General features: G+C 39.9%; 1 protein-coding gene across 1 annotated transcript in view; it reads right to left on the bottom strand.

Annotated features, from left to right (window-relative positions):
• Positions 1 to 24697, bottom strand: part of LOC116329017 (tripartite motif-containing protein 16-like) — a 31966-nt gene continuing 7269 nt past the window's right edge. Inside the window, exon 2 of the mRNA XM_039615378.1 lies at positions 1 to 2022. Coding sequence (XP_039471312.1) covers positions 459 to 2015 — 1557 coding nt within the window. The 5' untranslated portion in view covers positions 2016 to 2022 and the 3' untranslated portion in view covers positions 1 to 458. The remainder of the gene's footprint in view (positions 2023 to 24697) is intronic.

Here is a 24697-nt window from a genome sequence, read left to right as displayed (position 1 = left end):
AAATAATTAGATTTATTAGATAGGTTTGTATTATCCTATACTGCTGATTTGCTGTGAGTGAGTTACACTGTTTCATGACATTTCATACTGCCGAGTTATGAAGAAAATATTGTGTTTTGTATTCAGAGAGTCAGGGCCTTTTTTTTCTGATAGTAAGGAGAACGGAGCACATTCCACGGGAGCTTCACCCCCACCTTTGTTGGAAGCAGAAAAACAGGGAGCCAAGGTCATAACTCAGGCTTACCGACAGTTAGAAAGAATGTGAATGCCCTTATTTTGACTTATTTATGTATATTTATTTTAGACCACACCTTATTATCACTTTTGTGGAAAGGATTAAGGGAAAAATCACTGGTCAGCAGTAGTAATAATGAAGCTCTTAAATGGAAATGTGAAATTTAAAATCTTGACAAATGGAAAAGATAATATGGCTTTTTAAACTAAGATCAAACACTTATCTATGATATTACACATGCACTGGTGTGGATTTGAACCCCATCATTTCGGCAGGTACTGAAGAACGGGTAGAGTTTCTCAGTGAAAGAGCAGCCAATAAATGAGTGAATTAGAGCTGCACAATTGATTTCATAGAAGCAAACCAGGCCTTCATCATAATCTATAAACACTCCCACCTCCTTAATTTCTGAATTCAGGGCTGGATGGCCCGATCTCCATTGCTCAGAGCAAATAGTCCAGTAACCATTTGCAGGGCTCAGTATGGTGCTTTCTCTCTTTAGGTTGCTCATGTATTTGGCCACTCCTACTGTCCATGTACCATGGGTTTTAACATAAACCTCAAAGTAAAATCTTCCAAAAGAGAAACCCTGTTTTGACAAAACACATTTACAATTATCATTTGCAGACTGGGGAGCTTTGGGTTGAACTGAATCAGCGTCAAATGTCACCTTAACTTTGTAATCCCTAACCCTCTTCAGTTCAGCCTTCGTCACTTTCCTTATCTCACTTCTGAGATTACTCTCCACCTGATTTATAATTCTCACCACCATCCATGTGTATGATGGTAGATGGACACTGATGTTTGTCCAGTCTTTGGTTGGGGGAGCAGTTTTCACTGAAGATAAACTCTGGATGAGGTCAAGGATGTCTTCAGGCCGTGTGAGCTTCTCCACCTCAGAGCTTTTCTGCATAAGTTCAGAAAGCTCCTGCTCTAGCTCCTTCATGTGGCCTTCAGCCTGTTTCTCTGCTGTTCTCTGCTGCTCTTCGATCGTCTTGATCAGCTCTTTCATGCTGCTCTTTGCAAACTCTATTAAAGATGTGAAGATATGAACACCTTCTGCTGTCACTCTGTCTGCCTCTTTCTTACTGAGCTGCACAGAGTGTTTCATTTCCCCAATCTTAATCTTTCTTTTCTGGATCATCTCCTGAATTTCAGCCTCTGTTTTCTCCAGCCCTGCCTTCTTTGCATCATATTCTTCTGTCAGAGGAACAACATCATGACGCTTGTGGTCCGAAACAGAGCAGATAGCACAGACACACCTTTGGTCGGTCTTACAATAGAGCTCCAGCGGTTTATCGTGTTTTGAACACATCATCCATTCCAGGTTCTTAACAGGGTCGATCAGCTGATGTCTCTTCAGGCCTGAAACAGTCTGATGAGGCTGCAGGTGAGTCTCACAGTAGGAGGTCAGACACACCAGACAGGACTTCAGAGCCTTCAGTTTGGTCCCAGTACAAACATCACAGAGAACTTCTCCTGGTTTAGCAGACTGTTGCTCTGATCTCCTCCTGCTGCTGCTGCTGGCTTCCTGCTGAGCTGACAGCTTGAACTGAGCAGCCATCTCAGAGATGAAAGTATTGACATGGAGCTCGGGTCTTGTGTAGTACTTCCTTTTACAGACTGGACACTGACACAGAGGACTGCTGTTCCAGTGCTGAGTGATGCAGTTCTTGCAGAAGTTGTGTCCACATGGTGTACTGACTGGATCTGTGAACACTTCCAGACAGATGCAGCACAGAAACTGGTCTTCAGACAGCAGACAGCTGGCAGCAGCCATGACCACACTGGGAGGATAAATGGACATAAAGCAAAAACTGTAACTGCATTATCGTTCAATAATTCAATAAACAGTGAGACAATGTGTGGAGGCTATAATTTAGTTTATTTCTTTATTTTTTCTTCCTTCTATGTACCTTTAATTTTGGACCAGTTGTCTGAAAATTATTTTATTTAAATCTGATTATCAGCACTGATCAGTGCAAAGCAAATTACTAAATTAAAAAAAAATATATCTGTAAATTGACACTGATTGTGGCTAATCTTTTAAACAACACAGCTACTCAGGTGAAATTATATTTAAAAAATTACTTTGGTTTTCTGTGGAGAATTCAGCTTTATGGAAATAAAACAATTCAGCCAAATATTTAATTTTATGTTAAATGAGTAAACTGGATGTTCAAAATTCCAATTAGTTAATCTTACTAAGAAAAGGCATCCAAACTGAGTGTTTTTTTCTTGTTTCTTGTTGAACTACTGCTTTACCTGCAATAAAAGGTTGTTCCCATTTGATATCTGGATGTTTATGAGTCTACATTTGGGATCCTCATTCACCTTCTAACGCGACACCTATCCACTTATCCTTTAAAAACCAGACTGGCAGTCCTAGTGCATGAGTCTGCTATAGCAGCGGTCCCCAACCTTTTTTGCGCCATGGACCGGTTTATGCCCAACAATATTTTCACAGACCGGCCTTTAAGGTGTCGCGGATAAATACAACAAAATAAAACTCGTACCGGTACCGAAAAAAAAGATTTATTCATAACACACGTGAAAAGACCCAGGAAAACCGAGTTAACGATAAAAACGATAACAAAATAACGCTGAAAACTGATAAAAACCCTGAAAACCATACATTTCACACCTGAGCCTCAACTCTCACGGCCCGGGACGGGTCCGAGGCCCGGGGTTGGGGACCGCTGTGCTATAGGACTGATTTAACATCAAAACAAAACTCTTGCCATTCAAGTAATTTGCAAATTTATTTTTTATTAGTAGTAGGTATTTTACTTTTCCAAGGACATTTGAAGTCTGTATTGTTGCCACACCTTTTTTGCTATTATAACATTACTTTTTTAACACTGAGTTTGTCACACAGTGGAAATTTGTGTTTTTTTATGGTTTGTGTTGTCTTGATCTTAGTGTGTATTGGTGCGTACAGTACTGATTCTATTTGCATGGTTTTACCCTGATATTTATATTGCATGTTTTAGTGTTGTTGCATGACATTCTTTTAATCCACTGTGGACTGGGCGGACAGTAGCAGGCACCTGTTGAGGTGTGGGCGTTGAGGTAGACTGCGTTTGCAGTAATCAAGAGCCCCAAGTGTGGAGTGCGGCTGGGGTGTGAGGCGACGTGCCTGTCAGGGAGAGACGGGGCCGAGATAGGAGTTTCCTATGGTGGCCCGTAGAGACAAAGCATGTACAAACCCCAAAACACTTACAAATTCCAAATACCACGCACAAACTCCAAAACACGTACAAAATCCAAAACACATGCAAAATCCAAAACACTTACAAAATCCAAGACACTTACAAAATACAAAACACATACAAACCCCCAAACACATGCAAAATACAAAACACGTACAAAATACAAAACACGTGCAAACCCCAAAACACATGCAAAATACAAAACACTTACAAAATACAAAACACATGCAAAATACAAAACACGTACAAAATACAAAACACTTACAAAATACAAAACACTTACAAAATACAAAACACATGCAAAATACAAAACACATGCAAACCCCAAAACACTTACAAAATACAAAACACATGCAAAATACAAAACACATGCAAACCACAAAACACATGCAAAATACAAAACACATGCAAAATACAAAACACGTACAAAATACAAAACACGTACAAAATACAAAACACAAAACAGAAAATACAAAACACATGCAAAATACAAAACACATGCAAACTCCAAAACACTTACAAAATACAAAACACATGCAAAATCCAAAACACATGCAAACCCCAAAACACATGCAAAATACAAAACACATGCAAAATACAAAACACGTACAAAATACAAAACACAAAACACAAAATACAAAACACATGCAAACTCCAAAACACTTACAAAATACAAAACACATGCAAAATCCAAAACACATGCAAACCCCAAAACACATGCAAAATACAAAACACATGCAAAATACAAAACACGTACAAAATCCAAAACACATGCAAACTCCAAAACACAACGGAAGTGCTCCAGGACGCTAGGGCCAGTGTAGAGCTGTTGTTACCTAGTAACTACACAAGCCAGGAAGTACCAATGACCAGATTTGGGCTGTATCCCAATTCAGGGTCTGCAGCCTTAAAGGCCGCATTTTAAGGCCGATTCAAAGGCTGCTCGAAATGCGGCCCTCAAATGCGTCCTTCATTTCCCTGAATTTTAAGGATGGGTCGGTGCAGCCTTCATGGCCCAACATATCCCAGACTTCATAGCGCGGCGGTGGTGTGGATAATTTTGCCGGAAAAAACGGTGGAAGCGGAGCGGCCGAAGACTAAACTTTCAAAAGTAAGTACTGATTATTATGTCACTTATTTATGCGCAAATGTTTAATAATGAAGAACATTAAAATATTACTGTTGGCCACATGTCGGCAAAGTTATGTGACATTAGCAGTGTTTGTACTAACTTGGTTTTAAAGCCTTTACTTCAAAATATACGCCGTTCAAGAGTTGACCTTAATCTTACAGAGAATGTGATGATTTTATGGATAATTAAAGTCAGTCATATATCCACAAACACAACAAGCTGAAAGTCAGTGATGCTGCTCGGTTTGCAGTCCTGAATATGACGGCACAAGCAGGATTCACTGCACTGTTAATGTTACCTATGTTATATTGCTGCCTCTGTTCGGTGGTGTCGAGCCAAACGGACTTTAACGTGTGTTTGAACGAGCTGACGGTTCACTCGTTAAGCTGAAAGAAAGATGCTTTAATCACAGGAGTCACACATGTGTCCACTGGACCATCTGGAACTCTTCTTGTTTAGCACTCGTAATAACACAAACACTAAATCCTCCTTCTCTTGTGCTGTTTTGTAGCAGTGTATACACCTGAGACTGTCACCTGTCTGTCTGTCCTGCACTCTCTCTCTGTTTCTTTCTCTCTGATTGTGGAATAAAAAGTATGAACATGTATTTATAAGTTACACTTGTGTTTGAATCCTGCAGCTTATCACACATTTGATTTCCATGTGTGACAACTGCAAGTGTCCAGAGTGAGGACAGACTGAGGGACCCACTGCTGCACATCATCTGTGAGGCTTTGCACCCTGATGATCCACCAGGACAAACTCAGCAGTGTGTGAGGAAGAGGAGGAGGAAGAGCCAGCCAGCAGCTGACAGATGGAGAGAATAGACAGACTGTTCCCTGTTTGTGAAGGACTGCTAGAAAAGTTTAACATAACTAATTGTCTGTCCTGAATCAGTCTTATTAGGTAATGTTCAAATAATGTGATCATCCCAGTGTTTTCAGTGTGGGAGAAAGTACTCAGGGCCTTCAAGTTACACACTATGAAAGGCAGCAACAAGTTTAATATTCAGAAACCTAAAGTATGTATCAGCAGCAGAATGGAGCTAAAAATAAATGTTTGTTTCAGTTCTATGAAGCTTTGAGTATTTTGGATTAGTAGCACTGCTGTGTTTGTTGCATCATATTGCTGTAATTGTTTATATGCTTTACAGTTTACCACTACAGTTACGTTTGCTTGACTCTGTGGATTGTTTTAAAAAACAGTTAAAAACTTTTCTGTTTAAACAAGCCTTTTGTTGATCTCTTCATATTTTATATTTTTTACATTATTTACATTTGATCTTTTATATTGTGTACATTGTCTATCGATTTTATTGTTTATTTTAATATTTATGTACAGCGCTTTGTGATTGTCTATCTGCGAAAAGCGCTTAATAAATAAAGTTTACTTACTTACTTACTTACTTACTTATATATTCTGAGGTAAGTTGATCTATAGTGTTACATCATATTCTATAAGGATGTTATGTGTTTGTAGACTTTCTGCCCAATTTGACCCATTTAGCAGAAGTCAGCCTGTTTAAGGCTCTGATATCTATTCTGTCTGACTTAAAGCAGTTATGACATGGTCTGATTTTCTCACCCAATAAAGGAATATTCAATATATCAGTCTACTCTTCATTCTATCAGAAACAGTTATCACAGCTTGTACATTTTCTTTTCATAAATATATGTAAGCAATGAGCCAAATTTAGTAATGCCAACATACTGAAGGAACAACATTTGTCTCATATATATGATACACCTATATATGCACTGTCAAAGATACTTGTCTTTGAGTGAAGATTTAAGGTGATAGGAAATATAAATGACTGCAACTTGAATCTTTACTGAAGCTCAGTATTTGACACAGAGTTCATGTTCACTGCTGTAATAGCTAATAATGATTAATATAATAACTATAATATTGGCCATATTATATTTACATTACCAAAGTGATATGACTTTAGTCTCATGAAAAACATTAGCTAATTGTTATTTACTAGCTAATCTTAAAATGACCGTTCAGTGCAGAAATGAAGCCCAAAAATCATGTTTTACAGTCCTGTGGTCTCAGCCTCAGATACTTATCAAATCACACAAAGCTCTTGTAGAAACAAATGAACAAAATATGTTCTCCTTCATTTCTGTCAAACAAAGTTGTATGACACGTTTCCAGCGGTTAGTATCATGGTTGCTAGGCAACCTGGGCAGCGCGACGGAGACTAGACCGTTCCATACAGCCCATGTGTTTGCAACAAACTTGCCGTTTATTTTGCAAATCGAGCTCAATACTGCCCCTAGCGTCCTGGAGCACTTCCGTTGTGATTTGGTTTTTGCATGTGTTTTGGATTTTGCAAGTGTTTTGTATTTTGCATGTGTTTTGTATTTTGCATGTGTTTTGGATTTTGCATGTGTTTTGGGGTTTGCATGTGTTTTGGATTTTGCATGTGTTTTGTTGTTTGCATGTGTTTTGGATTTTGTATGTGTTTTGGAGTTTGCATGTGTTTTGGAGTTTGCATGTGTTTTGGATTTTGTACGTGTTTTGGATTTTGCATGTGTTTTGTATTTTGCAAGTGTTTTGTATTTTGCATGTGTTTTGGATTTTGCATGTGTTTTGGGGTTTGCATGTGTTTTGGATTTTGCATGTGTTTTGGATTTTGCATGTGTTTTGTTGTTTGCATGTGTTTTGGATTTTGTATGTGTTTTGGAGTTTGCATGTGTTTTGGATTTTGCATGTGTTTTGTTGTTTGCATGTGTTTTGGATTTTGCATGTGTTTTGGAGTTTGCATGTGTTTTGTATTTTGTACGTGCTTTATATTTTGCATGTGTTTTGTATTTTGTAAGTGTTTTGGATTTTGTGTTTTGGATTTTGTATGTGTTTTGGATTTTGCATGTGTTTTGGATTTTGTAAGTGTTTTGGAGTTTGTAAGTGTTTTGTATTTTGCATGTGCTTTCGAGTTTGCATGTGCTTTGGATTTTGTACGTGTTTTGGAGTTTGCATGTGTTTTGGATTTTGTACGGTCTTTGGATTTTGCATGTTTTGTATTTTGTATGTGTTTTGGAGTTTGTAAGTGTTTTGTATTTTGCATGTGCTTTCGAGTTTGCATGTGCTTTGGATTTTGTACGTGTTTTGGAGTTTGCATGTGTTTTGGATTTTGTACGGTCTTTGGATTTTGCATGTGTTTTGGATTTTGTAAGTGTTTTGGAGTTTGTAAGTGTTTTGTATTTTGCATGTGCTTTCGAGTTTGCATGTGCTTTGGATTTTGTACGTGTTTTGGAGTTTGTGCGTGCTATTTGGAATTTGTAAGTGTTTTGGAGTTGGTACATACTTTGTCTCTAGGGGCCACCGTAGGTTTCCTCCTTGGCTTTCAGCCTGGCCTGGTCTCTATATCGGTAGAGAAATTTCTCTCCTGGTTTTAAATATAAGGGACATTTGCCTGAGCATGCCCAGACTGTAGGGGGAATTTATTGTATGAGAAACTTTGTATTGTATTATTTCTTCAATAGCATATATTTATGCCTGTTGGCAGGGATTTTAGCATACAAACAATGTTTTTTTATTGCAAGTGTCTTTTAAAATTGTGTTGGTTAATTCCGTTTTTCCTTCTCTGGAATAAATAGCGTGTTTAAGACATTCTCAGTCTCTATGCCATGAGCGCTGATTTACTTGCTCCCCTCCCCCTTGTATTTGAAAGAACTTTCAGGTGGGAGATTTAGATCTACCAGCCTTAGGTGTTACAGTCACAGCCCTACAATAGCATAACATATTAACAAAAATAAAGTTCAGCATGTATAACATGAGACAAACAATCCCATCAAATATATAAAATAAATAAAAATACACTAATGCTGTTTCCTCTGTTAATCCATCCACCAAACTAAGGAATGCAGTGTAATCAGTCCTCAAATATCAAGGAAATAACAAAACCCTAATAAAAAAGAGTACATTTTTGTTACTTAATTTTATTCAATTTTATTTTATTGATACACTGCCAAATCACAACAACAGTCACCTCCAGGTTCTTTATATTGTAAGGTAGACCCTACAATAATGCAAAAGGGAAAACCCCAACAATCATGTGACCCCCTGTGTTCAAGCACTTTGGCAACAGTGGGAAGGAAAACCTGCCTTTTAACAGAAAGATACCTCCAGCAGAACCAGGCTCAGAGAGGGGCGGCCATCTGCCACGACCAGTTGGTTCAGAAAATTAGAACTGAACCAGGATTTTAATTTGGATAAGCATTCTGTAAGGGCAGAAGGTGGGAGGGAGGAATCAAGCCTGGATGAGAGATATAACTGGGTGTCATCAGTAAAACAGTGAAAGTAGAGATCAAATTACAGAAAATGACACCAAGAGGGAGGGTGGGACCAGTTGGAATGAGAGAAGGAAAACCGGATAAAAGACATGCTGTGGAAGACAGTCACAGATTCAAAACATATGATTCAATACAGAGGCCTATAAACACAATATGCAATGCATTATGGGAATCCCCTGCAGCCTACACTTCTCACAGCATAACTAATGGAGGATTTGGAGTTCCCTGATCCAGCCCTAACTATATGCTCTAGTCTTAACACTTTTCTTTTTGGTAATCTTAAAAGTAGAGATAGTGTCTGTCTCCCAAATCCAAACTGGAAGCTGGTTCCACAGAAAACGCTTGAAAACTGAAGGCTCTGCCTCCCATTCTACTTTTAACCACAAGTAAGCCTGCAGTCGGAGAGCGAGAGCTCACTCACTACCGGTATTGTTCCCTCCTTATTCAACATTGCTTCAGGAAAAACCTTCCTTAGGAACCTAACAACTTTTACAACCTCTGTCCGATTTCATTTCTACCCTTCATTTCTAAAATATTTGAAAAAATAGTTGCAGCTCAACTTCATTTACACTTGGTCAATAATAATATCTACGAGAGATTTCAATCTGGCTTTCACTTATGTCACAGTATAGAAACCACTTTACTTAAAGTTACTAATGATCTGTTAATCGGAGCTGACTCTGGTCTTCTCAACATTCTTGTTCTTTCACTCCATCCTTCTAAACAGACTTTCTTCTCTTGGTATCTCCGAAACATTCCTAGCTTGGTTCCAATTATATCTCCTTGACCACTCCCAGGTTATTCCGCTTAAATCCTTTTGCTGTCATCTATTCCAGGTCACTTCTGGTGTACTCCAAGGTTTAGTCTTAGGCACTATTCTCTTCATAATTTACCTCCTCCCCCTTGGTACCATTTTCCGCAAATTTGATCTCCACTTTCACTGTTTTGCTGATAACACCCAGTCATATCTCTCCTGTAGGCCTGATTCCTCCCTCCCACCTTCTTCTCTCAAATCCTCCTTATTGGTACTAAATCCAACCTACCTACTGAAGGCAAATCATTTCACTTTCACAACTGATAACTCCACAGTCTTCCTAACCTCAGGTTAAGAGCCTTAGTGTCATCCTAGACAGTTCACTATCCTATAATCTCATCTGATCGGAGCTCACCTGTTCTGTCTATTTACATCTAAGCAACATTAACAGATTAAGTCCTTCTCTTTCCACCCAGTCTGCGTTGATTCTTGTCCACAGTCTCATTACCTCCCATTTGACTACTGTAATTCTCTCTTGCAAGGTATCCCACAAAAATCCCTCCATAAGCTTCAACTGGTTCAAAACTCCGCTGCCCGCATTACTCACAGAACCCCCTCCTACCAGGACATCATCCTTATCCATCAGGAACTTCACTGGCTCCCTGTGAAATTCCAAATAGTGTACAAGTTTCTTCTGCTCACCTTCAAGGCCCTTCGCCCATGGGGCGATACGGTATGAGGATATGAAGTCATTAAGATAAGATGATTATTTAAGTATGTGAGGAGCAGGATTTTGAATTCAAATCTGGATTTAACAGGGAGCCAATGAAGGAATATATATTTATATATATTTGAAAATTTGCAATAACGATATAACTGATTGCGAGACAAAATTCAACTCCACAACTTTACTAGCGCAAAAAACCCCCATCCATTTATTTTCACTTAAACAAGCAGCTGTTTTTTTTATGTGCATTAAAGCTATACAAAAATTTAACAGTGCAAATGCAAATGCAAATTCCTTGCTGAAAGTTTAACCAAAAGGCATTTCCAATAGAAATGGGCTGACATATCCTGAGCATAACCATGTATAATATCCACTGAAGTTAAAAAGAGGTGCTTTGCAACATTAACTGTAGTGTGCCAAATAAAAAAGTGAAATACGTATTACTCAGACCATAAGGTGCACGGGATTATAAGACACATTAAGCGAAACAAAGCAGTCAGATAAACCAAACTATTCAACTCATTCTTCTTGCTTCCTCCACTTCTGTACCATTGATTCATTAATGCTGTATTGTATCACAGCTGCTCTATTTCCATGTTTTTGCAGTATATTAATGACTACCCAGATAGCAAGACGACATTGAATCTATGTTGATTTTTCATCCAAACCGTCGTATATGGTCGGGGTTGAAATGCCAATGTTGTAACAACATTGAAATACTGTGGTAAACCGACGGTCTTACTATAGAGACGTTGTAACGATGTTGATTCACCGTTGTTTTTTTGTCATTGATATTTGATCTATTTGTAGTCGACCAGGTGACAACAACAACGTCGAGAAAACGTCTATTTATAGTTGACGATCATTCGGCTCGGTCACCATCAAAACCATCGATTTGTAGTTGAGCATTAAATTGCACTGCAACTGATCGGGTATAAAGTACCAGAGAAAGTAGATTTATTGTTCATTTGTTATCAATGACTTGGTCTAGTTCACCAGCTTTAAAAAAAATCGTGTCTACGTGCAATTTATGTATAGTTGACTGGGAAATTAAAGCAGCGATCACTTGGACTATTCCGCAGCACCCTCTCACATTGGTACATCCCCCAGGTATTCATTGTCTTCTACAGTAGAGCGGGACATTTGATTTACTCTCAGCGCAATTGACCGGAGAAGGCATCAGTTCATGCACTGCACTGGCCTGCACCACGATTAGTATAAGGTAAGAATGAATGATTTTTTTTTCCTACTCGTTATTTCCATGTTTGCATTTGAATAACAGTAAAAACTCGTTAATGTTGTACATTAACAAGTTTTTACTGTTATTCTGAGCCCCAATTGTCTCTACTTCTTACAATCCGGCAACAAATAAACTGCACTGCGAACAAAGTATATCAACAAAGAAAACATTTTCGTTTCATAATTTCTTCGTTATATTCCTTACAAAGCTAGCTTTAACGCTTGAGTTTTCCTTTGTTCTTGCCGTGGCCTCGACGCTTGACCCAGACTTTCGCTCTCTGTTGTTGCTTAGTACTACAAAAATTCTAAATCTGTGATATATGATTGATAAACGTAAAGTTAACTGTATAAACGCGTGTTCAATGACTTTGTTACTTTTGATGATTGGAGAGCACTCGTTTCAATTCGCACACGAAAACTTTAGACTCAGTTTGAATGCCCACGTGACTGTCGTTGCACGCTGACCTAACTTTACGTTGCACGCGTACATGACTTTCTGTTTGTGCCTTGTATAATGAATAAGGCTATGTCCACACGTACCAGCGTATTTTTGAAAACGCTGATTTTTCTATCGTTTGCACCTTTTGTCCACACGTAATTTATGTCTGGCCGTACATTGTGTTTGTATTTCCAGGCACATTTCACGAAGCAGAACGCAGTCTTCAGAGATATCCACGTGAACGCTGTGATACGTCTGACCTTCAGTCCGAAGAAGAAACCCAGACCAATCTTAAAAGAAAGCACAAGTAAAACCCTTTTATTCACAAACATATCTTTGATTGTTAAGAATTTATGATCTTGTCTTTTATACATATCTGTGGTGCTTGCATACTGCAATATCACCACATAATATAGTCCAAAAGTGGAAGTTTGTAAACTTTTAAAAATGCAAAGTCGTGTACACTTGTGCACTTCAAAAATTCATTGTATACTGTACCTTCTTGCACGTCTCTGTTTCCTGTGTGTGTTGTTAGAAATCAAACTAACTTTAGGAAACAATATGCCAAAAGCATATTTACAATTACTTAAGACCGTTTTAATTTTTTTTTCTTTAGACCAAATCCCTGTACACATATACGGACTCAGAGGATGAGCAGCCTACAAAAAAAAACGGTTTCCCCAGGCCCCTCGGTGAAAATACCAGGTAATATAATACTGTCTAGTGTCTGTGTACATATCTGTGTCTGACACAAGGAAACTTTTTGACAAGTTGTCTGTATTCTTAAATACTTAAAAATTATCTTTTTCTAAACAGCCCTCATCACTCCAGTCTGCCCCCCAGCCCACTGATAGCAACCATCATAATGCCCCACCCAGCTTCCGGCACCTTTCGCCACTCCAGCACAAACCGACACAGCTTTGCGATCTCGCCAGCATGCAGAGTCTGATGTCTTCCCTATAGATGGTATGCTTTTAAAAATGTTTTAAAGCTGCATCACAATGTCATTGTACTCTTATCTAAAAAAAACCCCCAATTTATACTCCTGAATGTCATCTTGTTGTGATTTTTTTTTTCTGTAGATTCCAGAGACTCTGTGAGGCCACTATTACAAGGCAAGTTTGAAAATCTTGGAATTTCACAGTTTACATGGTATAACAAATATATGTGACAGGCAAAAACTAGTAAACACTTTTAGCAGTTACAAGAACTAACAAATGAATATCCAACAAAGGGAATAGAAATACATTGTACTGCCAATACTTTGGTTTATTCTTTGTATGACTTGAAAATCAGGCTTTAGGGAAAACTAAATGACATGTTTCTATCATCAATTACATGAAGTAAACACACAAGCACTTGCATACACATTTAAGACATGAGACACGCTAATTCCATCTCTTAAAATGTGTCTATAGGTGAGACGCTTTGCTTTGATTGGTGCTGCTGGACCACACTGGAGGTGCGAGTCCGCCGTGTAATGGTTTATGCCATTACAAAGGAGCTGGCCTCTGTACTCAACTGGGCAGGGGAAAAAACCAAGGACCAGACAAAGCAAAAAAGGGCATTTAAAGAGACAGCGCTGTGCAGATGCATATTTGGTAAGTTTTACTGTTTATTGTAGTTTTATGAGCCTAAAGTGAACAATAAAGGGATCAATTGATGTGCTGGGTGCGTTTCACATTTCCTATGTTTTTTTTTTTTTTTGCTATATTACTTTGTCTTTCTTAATAACAAGACTTTCATGTCCGGTTAATCTGGAGATGGAGTCTTTGGTCTTCAGCTTGTTTTGTCCTTGGGTTGTACACTTTGTACAGCCCGAGGACCCCATGTTTTCTTTTTTTTTTTTTCTTTTTTAAAGGATACACGGCACACCATGCTAAGACATATCACATTTTCAGCTTATAGCTCTTTGGGAATCAAATGCGGCAGTTTGCTGATTTCCGCCTGGTGACTTTCATGTTTATCAGCCTAGGAGTTTACATACTTTCTCCCTGCTGAAGACAATTAACAAGAGCTTATTCATGTGCTCTAATTCCCTTTTTTTTGTCTTTGTTTTTTTTTTGTGTGTGTGTGTCTATTTTTGTCCTAGATGGCCTGGCGCAGCAGGTAGGGGCGAACTCTGTCTGAGTTGGTCTTTGCTCAAGCAGTCCAGAAATGGCTCAGATATGCTCCAGATCGTCACGGGTGGCGCGCAGGGGCGCACATCATCCATCCCCATCCCGGAGTAAATAATAAAAGTGACGTGAAACATAGAAATGTAAATAGGAAACTTTGTCTTTTAATAAAGTATTTTGCAAATGATACATGTCTATTGACCTTTTTTTTTTTTTTTTTTTTTTTTTTTTTCCAATAAAAAGCAACTGTGCAAAAGAGGTGGAAAATTAACACCATAGCTCAACAGTGTTTCAATATCAGAATCTGACATTGTTTCAATGTCAACAGTATTCGAAAATATAACGTCGAATCAATGTCAGGTTTCAATATTGATTCAACATCAAAACCTGACGTTGTTTCAACGTTAAAAATGGGTGCAAGAATGATGTTGGGTCAACGTCACACTTCAACGTTGCTTCAATGACGTCGCCTGATATTGACTCAACATTGTTTCAATGTTTCCTTGCTATCTGGGTAACCTCGTATTGTGGATGGATTATCTCAGTTGTTCTCCTCACTGAAGTTTGGTCCGTTTACAGCATCCTGCCATGCGATTGCATTTGTCTCTAACCATCAGGAACCTTCACGTTAATTTTATCGAGTGGAAAAGTGTTAGCCTTCATCCTCCAGCTTCACTGTTTATGTAATGCTAACATAGCTGTGTCGCTAGCGAACACGTAGCACGTCATTATATACCAGCTAGCCTAACTTCAGTAACCCTACAAACGTCACTGCCGTTTAGTTTTCTGTCTTCATTTATGTTGGAAGTGATAGCAGAGCTGTACGTTTGAATGTTTCAGAAATCTCTCAGTCAGAATATGCTATATCATGATTATGGTAACTTCTAACTCCATTAAATGTAATAAATTCTGTTTTCATGGATGCCTGGATGTTAAACTTAATTGTTACACATGGTAAAGCAGCAACACTGATAATTTTATTAAAGATGAAAGAATTTAGACAGTTTTTAACTCTCAGTGATGCCGCAGTGTTCGTTTGACTTTGGGACTTGAAGGGGATGGAGTTTAGGACCCAGATTACTCCCAGATTTACGAGCACCTTAGTCCGACAAATACGGCAATAACGACGGCCTGCTTGAATGTTCTACAAAAAAATGTGCTTTGGTGGGTATCTGACGGTGTGAAAAGATTTTGTTTATTATTCAAATATGCTTTGCTTGTGATTGTGTAAACTCTGAATGACGATTCACCCTGATAAACATGAAGCCTTGCCTATGCTTATCAAATGCCTGTGAAGACAAGTTCCTGCGTAAAGAGGAACGGAAAGTGCCACTTAAGCAGACGTTTAGTATAGTACGGACAGAATGTTTAGTAAGATATGCATTTGTCAGTTAAGCAATCTATATTCTGAGAACAGGCGGAGACTGCCTCCGTCTGCTGTGTAACCTACATGCCTATATAACCTGCAATAAAGAAGTGTACTGTGTGACTCTCTCTCGAGACGTTCACCCATGTACATGTGATTGATTATATTGTCTCACTGTGTCTCTGTTTTACTTTGGCAGCCTTCTATTTGGGAAATTTCCCCCGACATTTCTTGGTCCTTCGAAGCCGGATGGGATGGCCTATTTAAAGCAGCTCCTCACCAGGTCCCGTCGGTGCGAGAAGCCCACATTGAAGTCTGCCGGCAGCTCACGCACTAGGTGCGTGATAAAACCCAAGAGCGTGAATTCGGGTCTTGGTCAACGTTTTACAAGCGGTCCGCACCGTCGGGGGCTGATCAGGTGCATCTGAAGAAACCAGCGCCAAGGTAAGACAGACTACTTTGAGATAATAAAGGTTTGCGCAAAACGCAAACGAAACTTAAAAAAATAGCTCGCCCAAGAAGGGCTGGAAGCAGAAGGCTCGCCCGCAGAGGGTTGGAAGCAGTAAAATAAATATTGAGCTCGTCTAGAATGATTGGTAGCTCCCCGAAAGGGTAAAAATAGGCCTATAAGCTCGCCCAGAGAGGCTGGAAGCACTACGCTCGCTTTAAGGAAGCTGGTAGCGTGAGCAGCGTTGAAACTGTCTGTCTTTATTGTCTATTTTGTGGTGGAATAAGTTGATTTTACAGCACAATAAGGAGGCTGAACTATTCCACTGATTTGTTTACTGTTGGTCGCTGAAGTACTGGTGAACTGAGAGGAAGGTCGTGTTTTATCACATAAAGTCGACACCGCTTTTGAGAATAGCTCAGAAGTAGAAGGGCGTGTCAGCCACCTCTCTCTGTTCTCGTGCCAGTGAAAGCGCTGCAGGTGTGTGTGTGTATTACCAAGCGCAGAGTACATAAAAATAAATAAAATAAGTAGAAATAAACGTATAAAACAAATAAGAAAATGGGAAATAAAGCAACAAAACTCACTGCTGACGAGCAGTGGCTAGAAAAAAAAATGTCCAGGCGCCCGGACAAATTAGTGCATATAGATGGAGAAATCCAAAGAAAACTAAATGTCCCACGTGGGAGGGAAAATGCATTAACTAAATTATAAGAAACCCTCCAAGCAGAAATAAATACTGAAAAGGAAGCTAAAAAGAAATCAAAGCATACACAAGAGTTGTAATATTTTAAAGCATGGAAAGAGGAATGAAGTGGAACAAACAAAAGGTTAAATTAAGGTTAACTTAAATTAAAGCAATGAAACAAAATTGGGAAGACAACCAAGCTGAATGAATAGAATGCGTGAAACCAGATAATTCACACAAAATATATCAAATAAAAAAGAGAGATGCATAAGGTATATTAAGGCTGTGTCATTGTTCAGCCAAGGAAAATGTCTCCAGCTTGGGAAGGTGTGAAGCTGCAGGTTCACACAGACCCGTGATGGATACATAATAAAATATAAACTAATATACTATTGTATATTAGTAGTAAAGTAGTGTATTGTGATATACTGTTGCTGTTATAAAAAAGGAAAAACAATACAATGATAACATTAATAATGACATACTATTAATAGGAAGAGGCACCTCAGTCAGTTATGATGTGAGGTGGAAGATTGTTAAAAGTAGTCTGATTCAAGCTTAAGGTTTGCTCAAACTCAGTACAATGATATAGGAAATGAAGAAAATAAGGAAATAACTACACTAATCAGGTGCATAGAGACACCTGACCTGGTTGTAAACCTGTCATCCTAGATGAGACTTTGTTGAGATGAAGAGCAAACCTACACTAACAACTAATAAGCCAAACCCTGTATACAACAGCTAAAGCTACAGGTTTGAGAAGCTGAATAAAATGAATTAAATATGTGGACACTACCAAGCTGATGAGCAAGTTACACATTTTTATTTGTTTTTTAGAGCAGAAGCTGCATATTAAAGGTCACACATGCAGCTGTCTGTGAGCTCAGTTTTTTTTCCTCACACTTCTGCTCTGTTTCTGGCAGCAGCTTTTTCTTTTTTCTTTTTGTGTCCTGACTCATGTGTGTAAAGCCTTGATGCCATTGGCAATTTGTTTTTTGTTTTTGTTTGTTTGTTTTGTTTGTTTGAAAAACAAATTTGTGATCATACTTGTGGATCACAGTGACATATAATGATTAGGCATATGATTTATTAATGCCTAGTTTTAGAGCTGTGAGCTATGAGCTGTAAGCAATGCAAAGTTTTTTCCTAACTTAAAAGTTTGAAATATGTAAGATGTGTGAGTTCTTTGAAAAAAGGAATTGCCTAAAATGCCCTAAGTCAAAATGTAGTGCTGCATCTACAAAGGAGAAAGCAGAAGAAGCATTCAGTAACTTGAAACTGGCATTACAGACAAATACAGTTTTGGCTTTGCCTGATTATGATAAGCCTTTCTACTTGCATGTAGATGGAGGTGCAGGTTATATGAAGGCTGTTCTAACACAGGCCTTTGGGGAAAAACAACGCCCACTTGCATTTTATTCGTGTAAATTAGACTCCGTTGCATCGGGTCTGCCTACGTGCGTGCAGGCTTGTGCAGCCGCAGCAGAGGCAGTTAAAAAGTCCGCTGATATTGTTTTAGGACACACATTGATCATTAAAGTTCCACATGCTGTGACCTCCATCTTACTGCAAGCAAATCTATCATACCTCACACATGCACGACAACTTTCCTATGTAGGCATTTTACTCTCACAGTCACACATCAGAATTCCGAAGTGTGGACAGCTAAACCCTAGCACACTTCTTCCCACTCTGGAAGATGGCGACGCACATTGCTGCATAAGAAAGCTAGATGAAGAAACCAAACCACGAGTTGACCTTTACAGTACACCACTTTGCAAAAATCTGGCAAAATAGAGGCATGGTTACCTCCACAGGACATCCATACAACACAGAAATCTTCTAAAAACACTTTTAGAAGTAATAACTCTGCCAAGACAGCTAGCAATATGTAAATGTGCAGCACACCAAAGAGACAACTCAAGCATAACAAAAGGCAATAACTTCATGAGATCAAGCTGCAAAATCAGCGGCACAACAAACTGTAGACACACTAATGTCAACATCACCCTCACAAATACCACTTGATGTTTTAAAGGATGAACAAAAAGCAGCTCCCACAGCTGAGCAAAGGAAATGGCTGAAATGCGGAGCGCAACTAAGAGATGACTTGATGATTTGTGAAGGAAAACCAATACTTCCAAAATCTCTACACAAAACAGCAGCCTTAGTGACACATGGAGTTACTCTCCATGTGTCAACAGGAGGGATAGGAGATATTATCTCCAAAGCACTTTTACACTCTAAATTTCGAAACTTTAGCAAAAGAATTTGTCAGAACATGCATGATTTGCCAAAAAAAACCACAATGCACAAAGGAATCTCAGACCAAAAAGAGGTCATTTTCCCACACCACCTCATCCTTTCCACACAATCCACATGGATTTTATTGAACTAAATGAATGCAAAGGCTCAAAATACGCTCTAGTGATCATAGACGTATTCTCAAAATGGCCAGAAATCTATCCAGTAAAGAAAGCAGATGCCATTTCAGTAGCAAAATGCTTATGTAACCATTTTATTCCAACATATGACATCCCCACTCTGATAAGATCAGATAATGGGACACACTTTGTCAATGAGGTAATCAGCAAAGTCTCTGAAGCACTAGGGTTTAACATCAAGTATCACTGTGCTTATCATCCCCAAAGTGCCGGCCTAGTAGAAAGGACAAATGGCACAATAAAACAGAGGCTTAGAAAATGTATGGAAGAAACAGGAAGGCCGTGGCCAGAGTGCATAGGCCTAGTAAAAATGTGGATGAGATTAACACAAGGTTCACAAAAACTTACGCCTTTTGAAATCATTCATGGCAGACCATTTCCACTGCCAATCACAAGTGAACCTTTAGATAAATCAATCAGAGAAACTACACTAGCAGAATGGATGTCAAAACTGCTGGAAAACAAAGATATTGTTTTAAACAATAAATTGCCTTCCAAATCTTCTCCAGTATCTTGCAGGTTGAAACCAGGCGACTGGGTCCTGATCCGAGTTCTCCACAGAAAGAATTGGAGCTCGCCCCGTTGGGAAGGACCCTACCAAGTGCTCGTCACCACGCCAACCGCCTGTAAGATAGCAGAAAGACCATCTTGGATTCACCAAAGCCACTGCAAGAAAGTGAGTGACAGCCCAGACTCATAGATGCCGGCACCCCTACCCTCAGGTGATCTGGCTGGTGAAGGGAGGGCTGATTGGGTATATCCCGCCCTCTGCTTCTTGCCAGTAGTCTACTCACCTGAGGACCTAAGTGTGTTTGGTCGCCATGAAGACGCTTGTTGTCCTCGTGGCTGTCCTCCTACTCTCAGCAGGACTCCTCATGTTTCTAGAGGATGGTACAGAAGACGAACAGCACCACCCACGGACGAGATGGACGCATGACAATTCACACCTCCGTGACATGACACAAGACCACATTCACCCATGGATGAATAACGCATGGTATCGCTACGTACATGACAGAACTAAGGGAGAGCCTAATAACACTGCATGTTATGTCTGCTCCCACATGCCATGCACCTCGACACATCCCACCTTTTATGGAAACTACATGAATAAAACACAAGCCAAGTGCGCTGCCAGCTTCGCGGGCATTGGCTATCAACATAAGAAAATCATCATTAATGAGACAAGCTCTATCGTCTATTCGCTCAACCTTTTTAGTATCTTCCAGGGACCACCCCAATACGAGGTAATCACCGTCGAAAACGCTGGACTTGACAACGGAATGTGTGACCGGCTCTTCTGGATCAACTTCAACGTGACGAATCGGAACACGTCCATTCACTTCCCAGTGTTCTTGGACCAAACCTCAGGGAAGAACCACTCCATGTGCTACCGACAAGACAACGGTAACAGACCCCTAGGCAACACCACCAACTGTAACCAAACCACTGCCAGCGGAGAGGGCGCACCTGTAAACACGTCCGCGCCCAGCAACGGCACCTATTGGGTGCAGGGAATGGCCTGGCTGTGTGGACAACGTGCCTACTTCATACTGCCACCCGGATGGACGGGCACCTGTGCCCCAATCTTCATTTCAGACCACACCTTCAGGATGTCAGCTGTAAATAGCTCTCAGACTACAAGACGACGACGAGACATCTCCACAGTGCAACCACATGACCCCATCTATGGCAGTGATGTGCCAGAGGAATTTAAGCTTTGGACCACCGGACAAAAGGTCCTCCACTCACTGTTTCCATGGGTGGGCACTGGAAAGAACATGTTAAGAATTGAAACTTTGGACTACCGCTTTGGACTGTTCCTGAATGCCTCGTGCAAAATCAACAATCAACAAAATGAAGAGATTGATGCCCTGCGCATAACTGTGATGCAACACCGAGTTGCACTGGACATGATTCTGGCTGAAAAAGGAGGACTCTGTATACTCTTTAACAACACATGCTGTACGTACATTCCAGATAATGTTCACTCTTCCAACATGACCGACGCCTTACGCACGCTGAAACAACTCAGGGATGCTCAGCAACAGGACTATGTCACGAACACTGAAGATTGGCTTACCTGGCTGTTGAGTGGTTCCTGGAAATCTCTTAATAAAAGGACTGGTTTTTGTAGGAGTTCTTCTACTCCTACTCTGTTGTTTTACTTCTTGTATTTTGCCATGTGCACAATCAATGATTAATAAAGTTGTTGCAGTTCATGTGCAGGCATACCTGACACTGCCCATGGACGAAGATGATGATAATCCCCCTGACACTGAAATGCTGTGATACACCAATGTATGACGTGCTGATTAAAAATGCGCTGCAAGAAATCATGCACAGATAATAAACCAATGGTGTTTTAACTAGTGTGAAAGTTAAACAACAGGAGGGAAATGTGAAAAGATTTTGTTTATTATTCAAATATGCTTTGCTTGTGATTGTGTAAACTCTGAATGACGATTCACCCTGATAAACATGAAGCCTTGCCTATGCTTATCAAATGCCTGTGAAGACAAGTTCCTGTGTAAAGAGGAACGGAAAGTGCCACTTAAGCAGACGTTTAGTATAGTACGGACAGAATGTTTAGTAAGATATGCATTTGTCAGTTAAGCAATCTATATTCTGAGAACAGGCGGAGACTGCCTCCGTCTGCTGTGTAACCTACATGCCTATATAACCTGCAATAAAGAAGTGTACTGTGTGACTCTCTCTCGAGACGTTCACCCATGTACATGTGATTGATTATATTGTCTCACTGTGTCTCTGTTTTACTTTGGCAGCCTTCTATTTGGGAAATTTCCCCCGACAGACGGATAAACACCAAACAAGTTCCACATCACTGAAGTGGCACCATTTTTACAAACCAATTCTGGTTCATCCATTTCACTGAACAATCTGCTTTCTCCATTCTCATTCCCCGTTACCTCCATGCTTTTTCGGCCATGTGCGCATGCGCGTTTTACGCATATTCTATTGCAATATTTCATTTTCTTATTGTTGCCTAACACTGTACCGGTATTACCGTGAACGGTATAATATGGCTTGCCCTACATCCAGGTGTTTATTTCTTTAAGACATTCCTGCAGTTTAACTAATTGGTGTGTGTTATCTAGCTTCATAGATAGATAGAGCTGGGCGTCATTTGCATAGCAGTGAAAATGTATACTATGCCTCCTGATGATAGTGCCTAAGGCAGGGGTCGGCAACCCGCGGCTCCGGAGCTGCATGCGGCTCTTTAGTCCTTATAGTGCAGCTCCGCGTGGTTTGGGAAAATAAATTAGAAATATTTCGCTAAAGTGTATTTTATTTATGTTAGTTCTTTTAAACTTGTAGTTCTAAATTGGAAGATTATTGTGATATTGAAATATAAATATAAAATTATATTCTATTATTTTTTCCTCGCTCCATATAAGCGTCACACTCGCGGAAGCCGGTATTCCCGCCAAAACACCGTGCATTTATCGAGACTTTCAACCCCAGGTAGGCCAATTATGGATCTTCGGATCCACATTATGTCAGCAGCTCCACCGTGAACTATGTTAAAGACAAACACTGCTCACGCCTCACAGACGACAGATGACAGCTTACAGTCCTGCGTAAACTGACTTCGCACAGCACCGATTAGCAGACGCTGTGAGCAGAGGTTCAGGAGCAGAAGTCCCATTGTAAACACATCACGGCAGACCCGATGATGTTTGCATGAACGCGCTTTTCAGCATCTCTTTATTGAGCACTTTTCACACACGGTTGCTGTACGCATACAGCCGGCTGTAACTTCGCAGCTCACAGCCCGACACACACCACCAACAACAACAGCAGAGAGAGCACAGACTTTAAGGCGGCGAGGCGTGATTGCGGGTGCCGCTCAGGTGCGTCCGCCTCCCCTGCAGCGGCGCTGCAGACCACGCCCCCGCCGCACGCATTAACCAGGTAAAATACATATTTAGGCAGAATTTTGCAAATATCTATTTTTCATTTTTCAGCAGCATAGTGCTTTTTTCCAATTATTTTTTAAAAGTCAGGTCAAGGCTCCAACAGCCCAAAGGCGATATAAGGGTGGCGGCTGACAACAGTTTTTGTTTGCTACATGGATCATTTTAGTTCAGCTGGGTGTCTTTGCTTTTGTTATATTTCTTTAAGAGTTCAAAATGTGTTGATTACATGAATAAAATGTAATTTTCTCAGTAGCACTTCATGGATTTCATAAGCAGCACACCTTAGTTGTTCACACAAAGGTAAAAAAACAATATATACAGTGTTATCTTCCTTTTAGATGTCAAAAAGTATTTGCGGCTCCCAGAGTTTTCCCAGTGGGTCCAAGTGGCTCTTTGGGTGTAAAAGGTTGCAGACCCCTGGCCTAAGGGAAGCATGTATAATGTAACTGAGCACTGAACCCTGTGGAACTCCATAATTAACAGGGTTCGTACGCTTTTTTCAGGGTCAAATTCAAGCACTTTTTAAGCACTTTCAAGGTCCCTTTTTAAGCTTTTCCAGCACACAGTTGCAGCAACTGTGACGTTCACTAGTAGAACTGACACACAAAACAAAACGACTACACCACACACTAACTACACAAGAAAACACACTAACTTGAGACTCCAAACATGATAAACGTCACAAATCTCTCACGTAAAACTCTCTCTCTCTTTTTCGCTCACTCGCTCTCTCTTCCCAACAACCAAATACCACATGTTGCCGTATCATTTTTTGATTGGTCGACATGGTACATTTTTCCACCAATAGGGAAGGAGTGTTTTTTTTCTTTTTTCACCCACAAGCAAAGCGTGTTTGCTAGCGCTCTCCATAAAAAAACGCCGTTTTTACCGTTTCTTCCCGGAGTAAACGCCACTGTTTTATTCAGAAACACCCCCCCACATGACCTATCAACACAAATTAAAAACTGGTATATAGCTTGAAGTCCACACGTTCGACCCAAGTTGAAATGGAGACTCTGGGTCCGTCGACCCCAGAGGGTTAATCAGAAAGCCTTAAGTTAGCTAGTTATGTATCGGGCTAATGTTTAAAGCTTTCACTTGAGTAAATTAACTCATATTACTGCTAAGTAATGTTAGCTAAGTTCACAGCATATTCCGTAATAGCGCTGCCATACTGCATCACACTCAGTGCATTTCAATCATTTCTCCAGCGAGTTTGATAGCTAGCAAAATAATAACCATAATTTTAAAAAAATAGCATGTGTAACGTACGCGTACTGGAAAATTATTTACTAGGCCTCACCTATCATGCGACTGGAGAACACAAACTCTGCCATTGTTGTTTTCCACCAAACACTCATTAAAACAGCAACCTACAGGTATGTTAGCGCACTCATCCCCGACTGTCCGAGGGAGGGGCGGGGTCACATATTGAAACAGACGCAAGGCAGCCCAGGCGGGGAAATTTTGCTTTTGCGTCTCATTTTATTTCTCTATCTGATAAGAAAACAATTCAATCAGATAGCTATTTATTGTGAATGAAATACAGTTACATTTTCAAGCACTTTTAAGCACCACATCTGAAATTCAAGCACTTTTCAAACCTTGAAAAGACGACATTAGAATTCAAGCATATTCAAGGATTTCAAGGACC

The sequence above is a fragment of the Oreochromis aureus genome, linkage group 7, assembly GCF_013358895.1.
Source record: "Oreochromis aureus strain Israel breed Guangdong linkage group 7, ZZ_aureus, whole genome shotgun sequence".
Lineage (NCBI taxonomy): Eukaryota > Metazoa > Chordata > Actinopteri > Cichliformes > Cichlidae > Oreochromis > Oreochromis aureus.
This window is presented reverse-complemented; position numbering and strand designations above follow the sequence as displayed.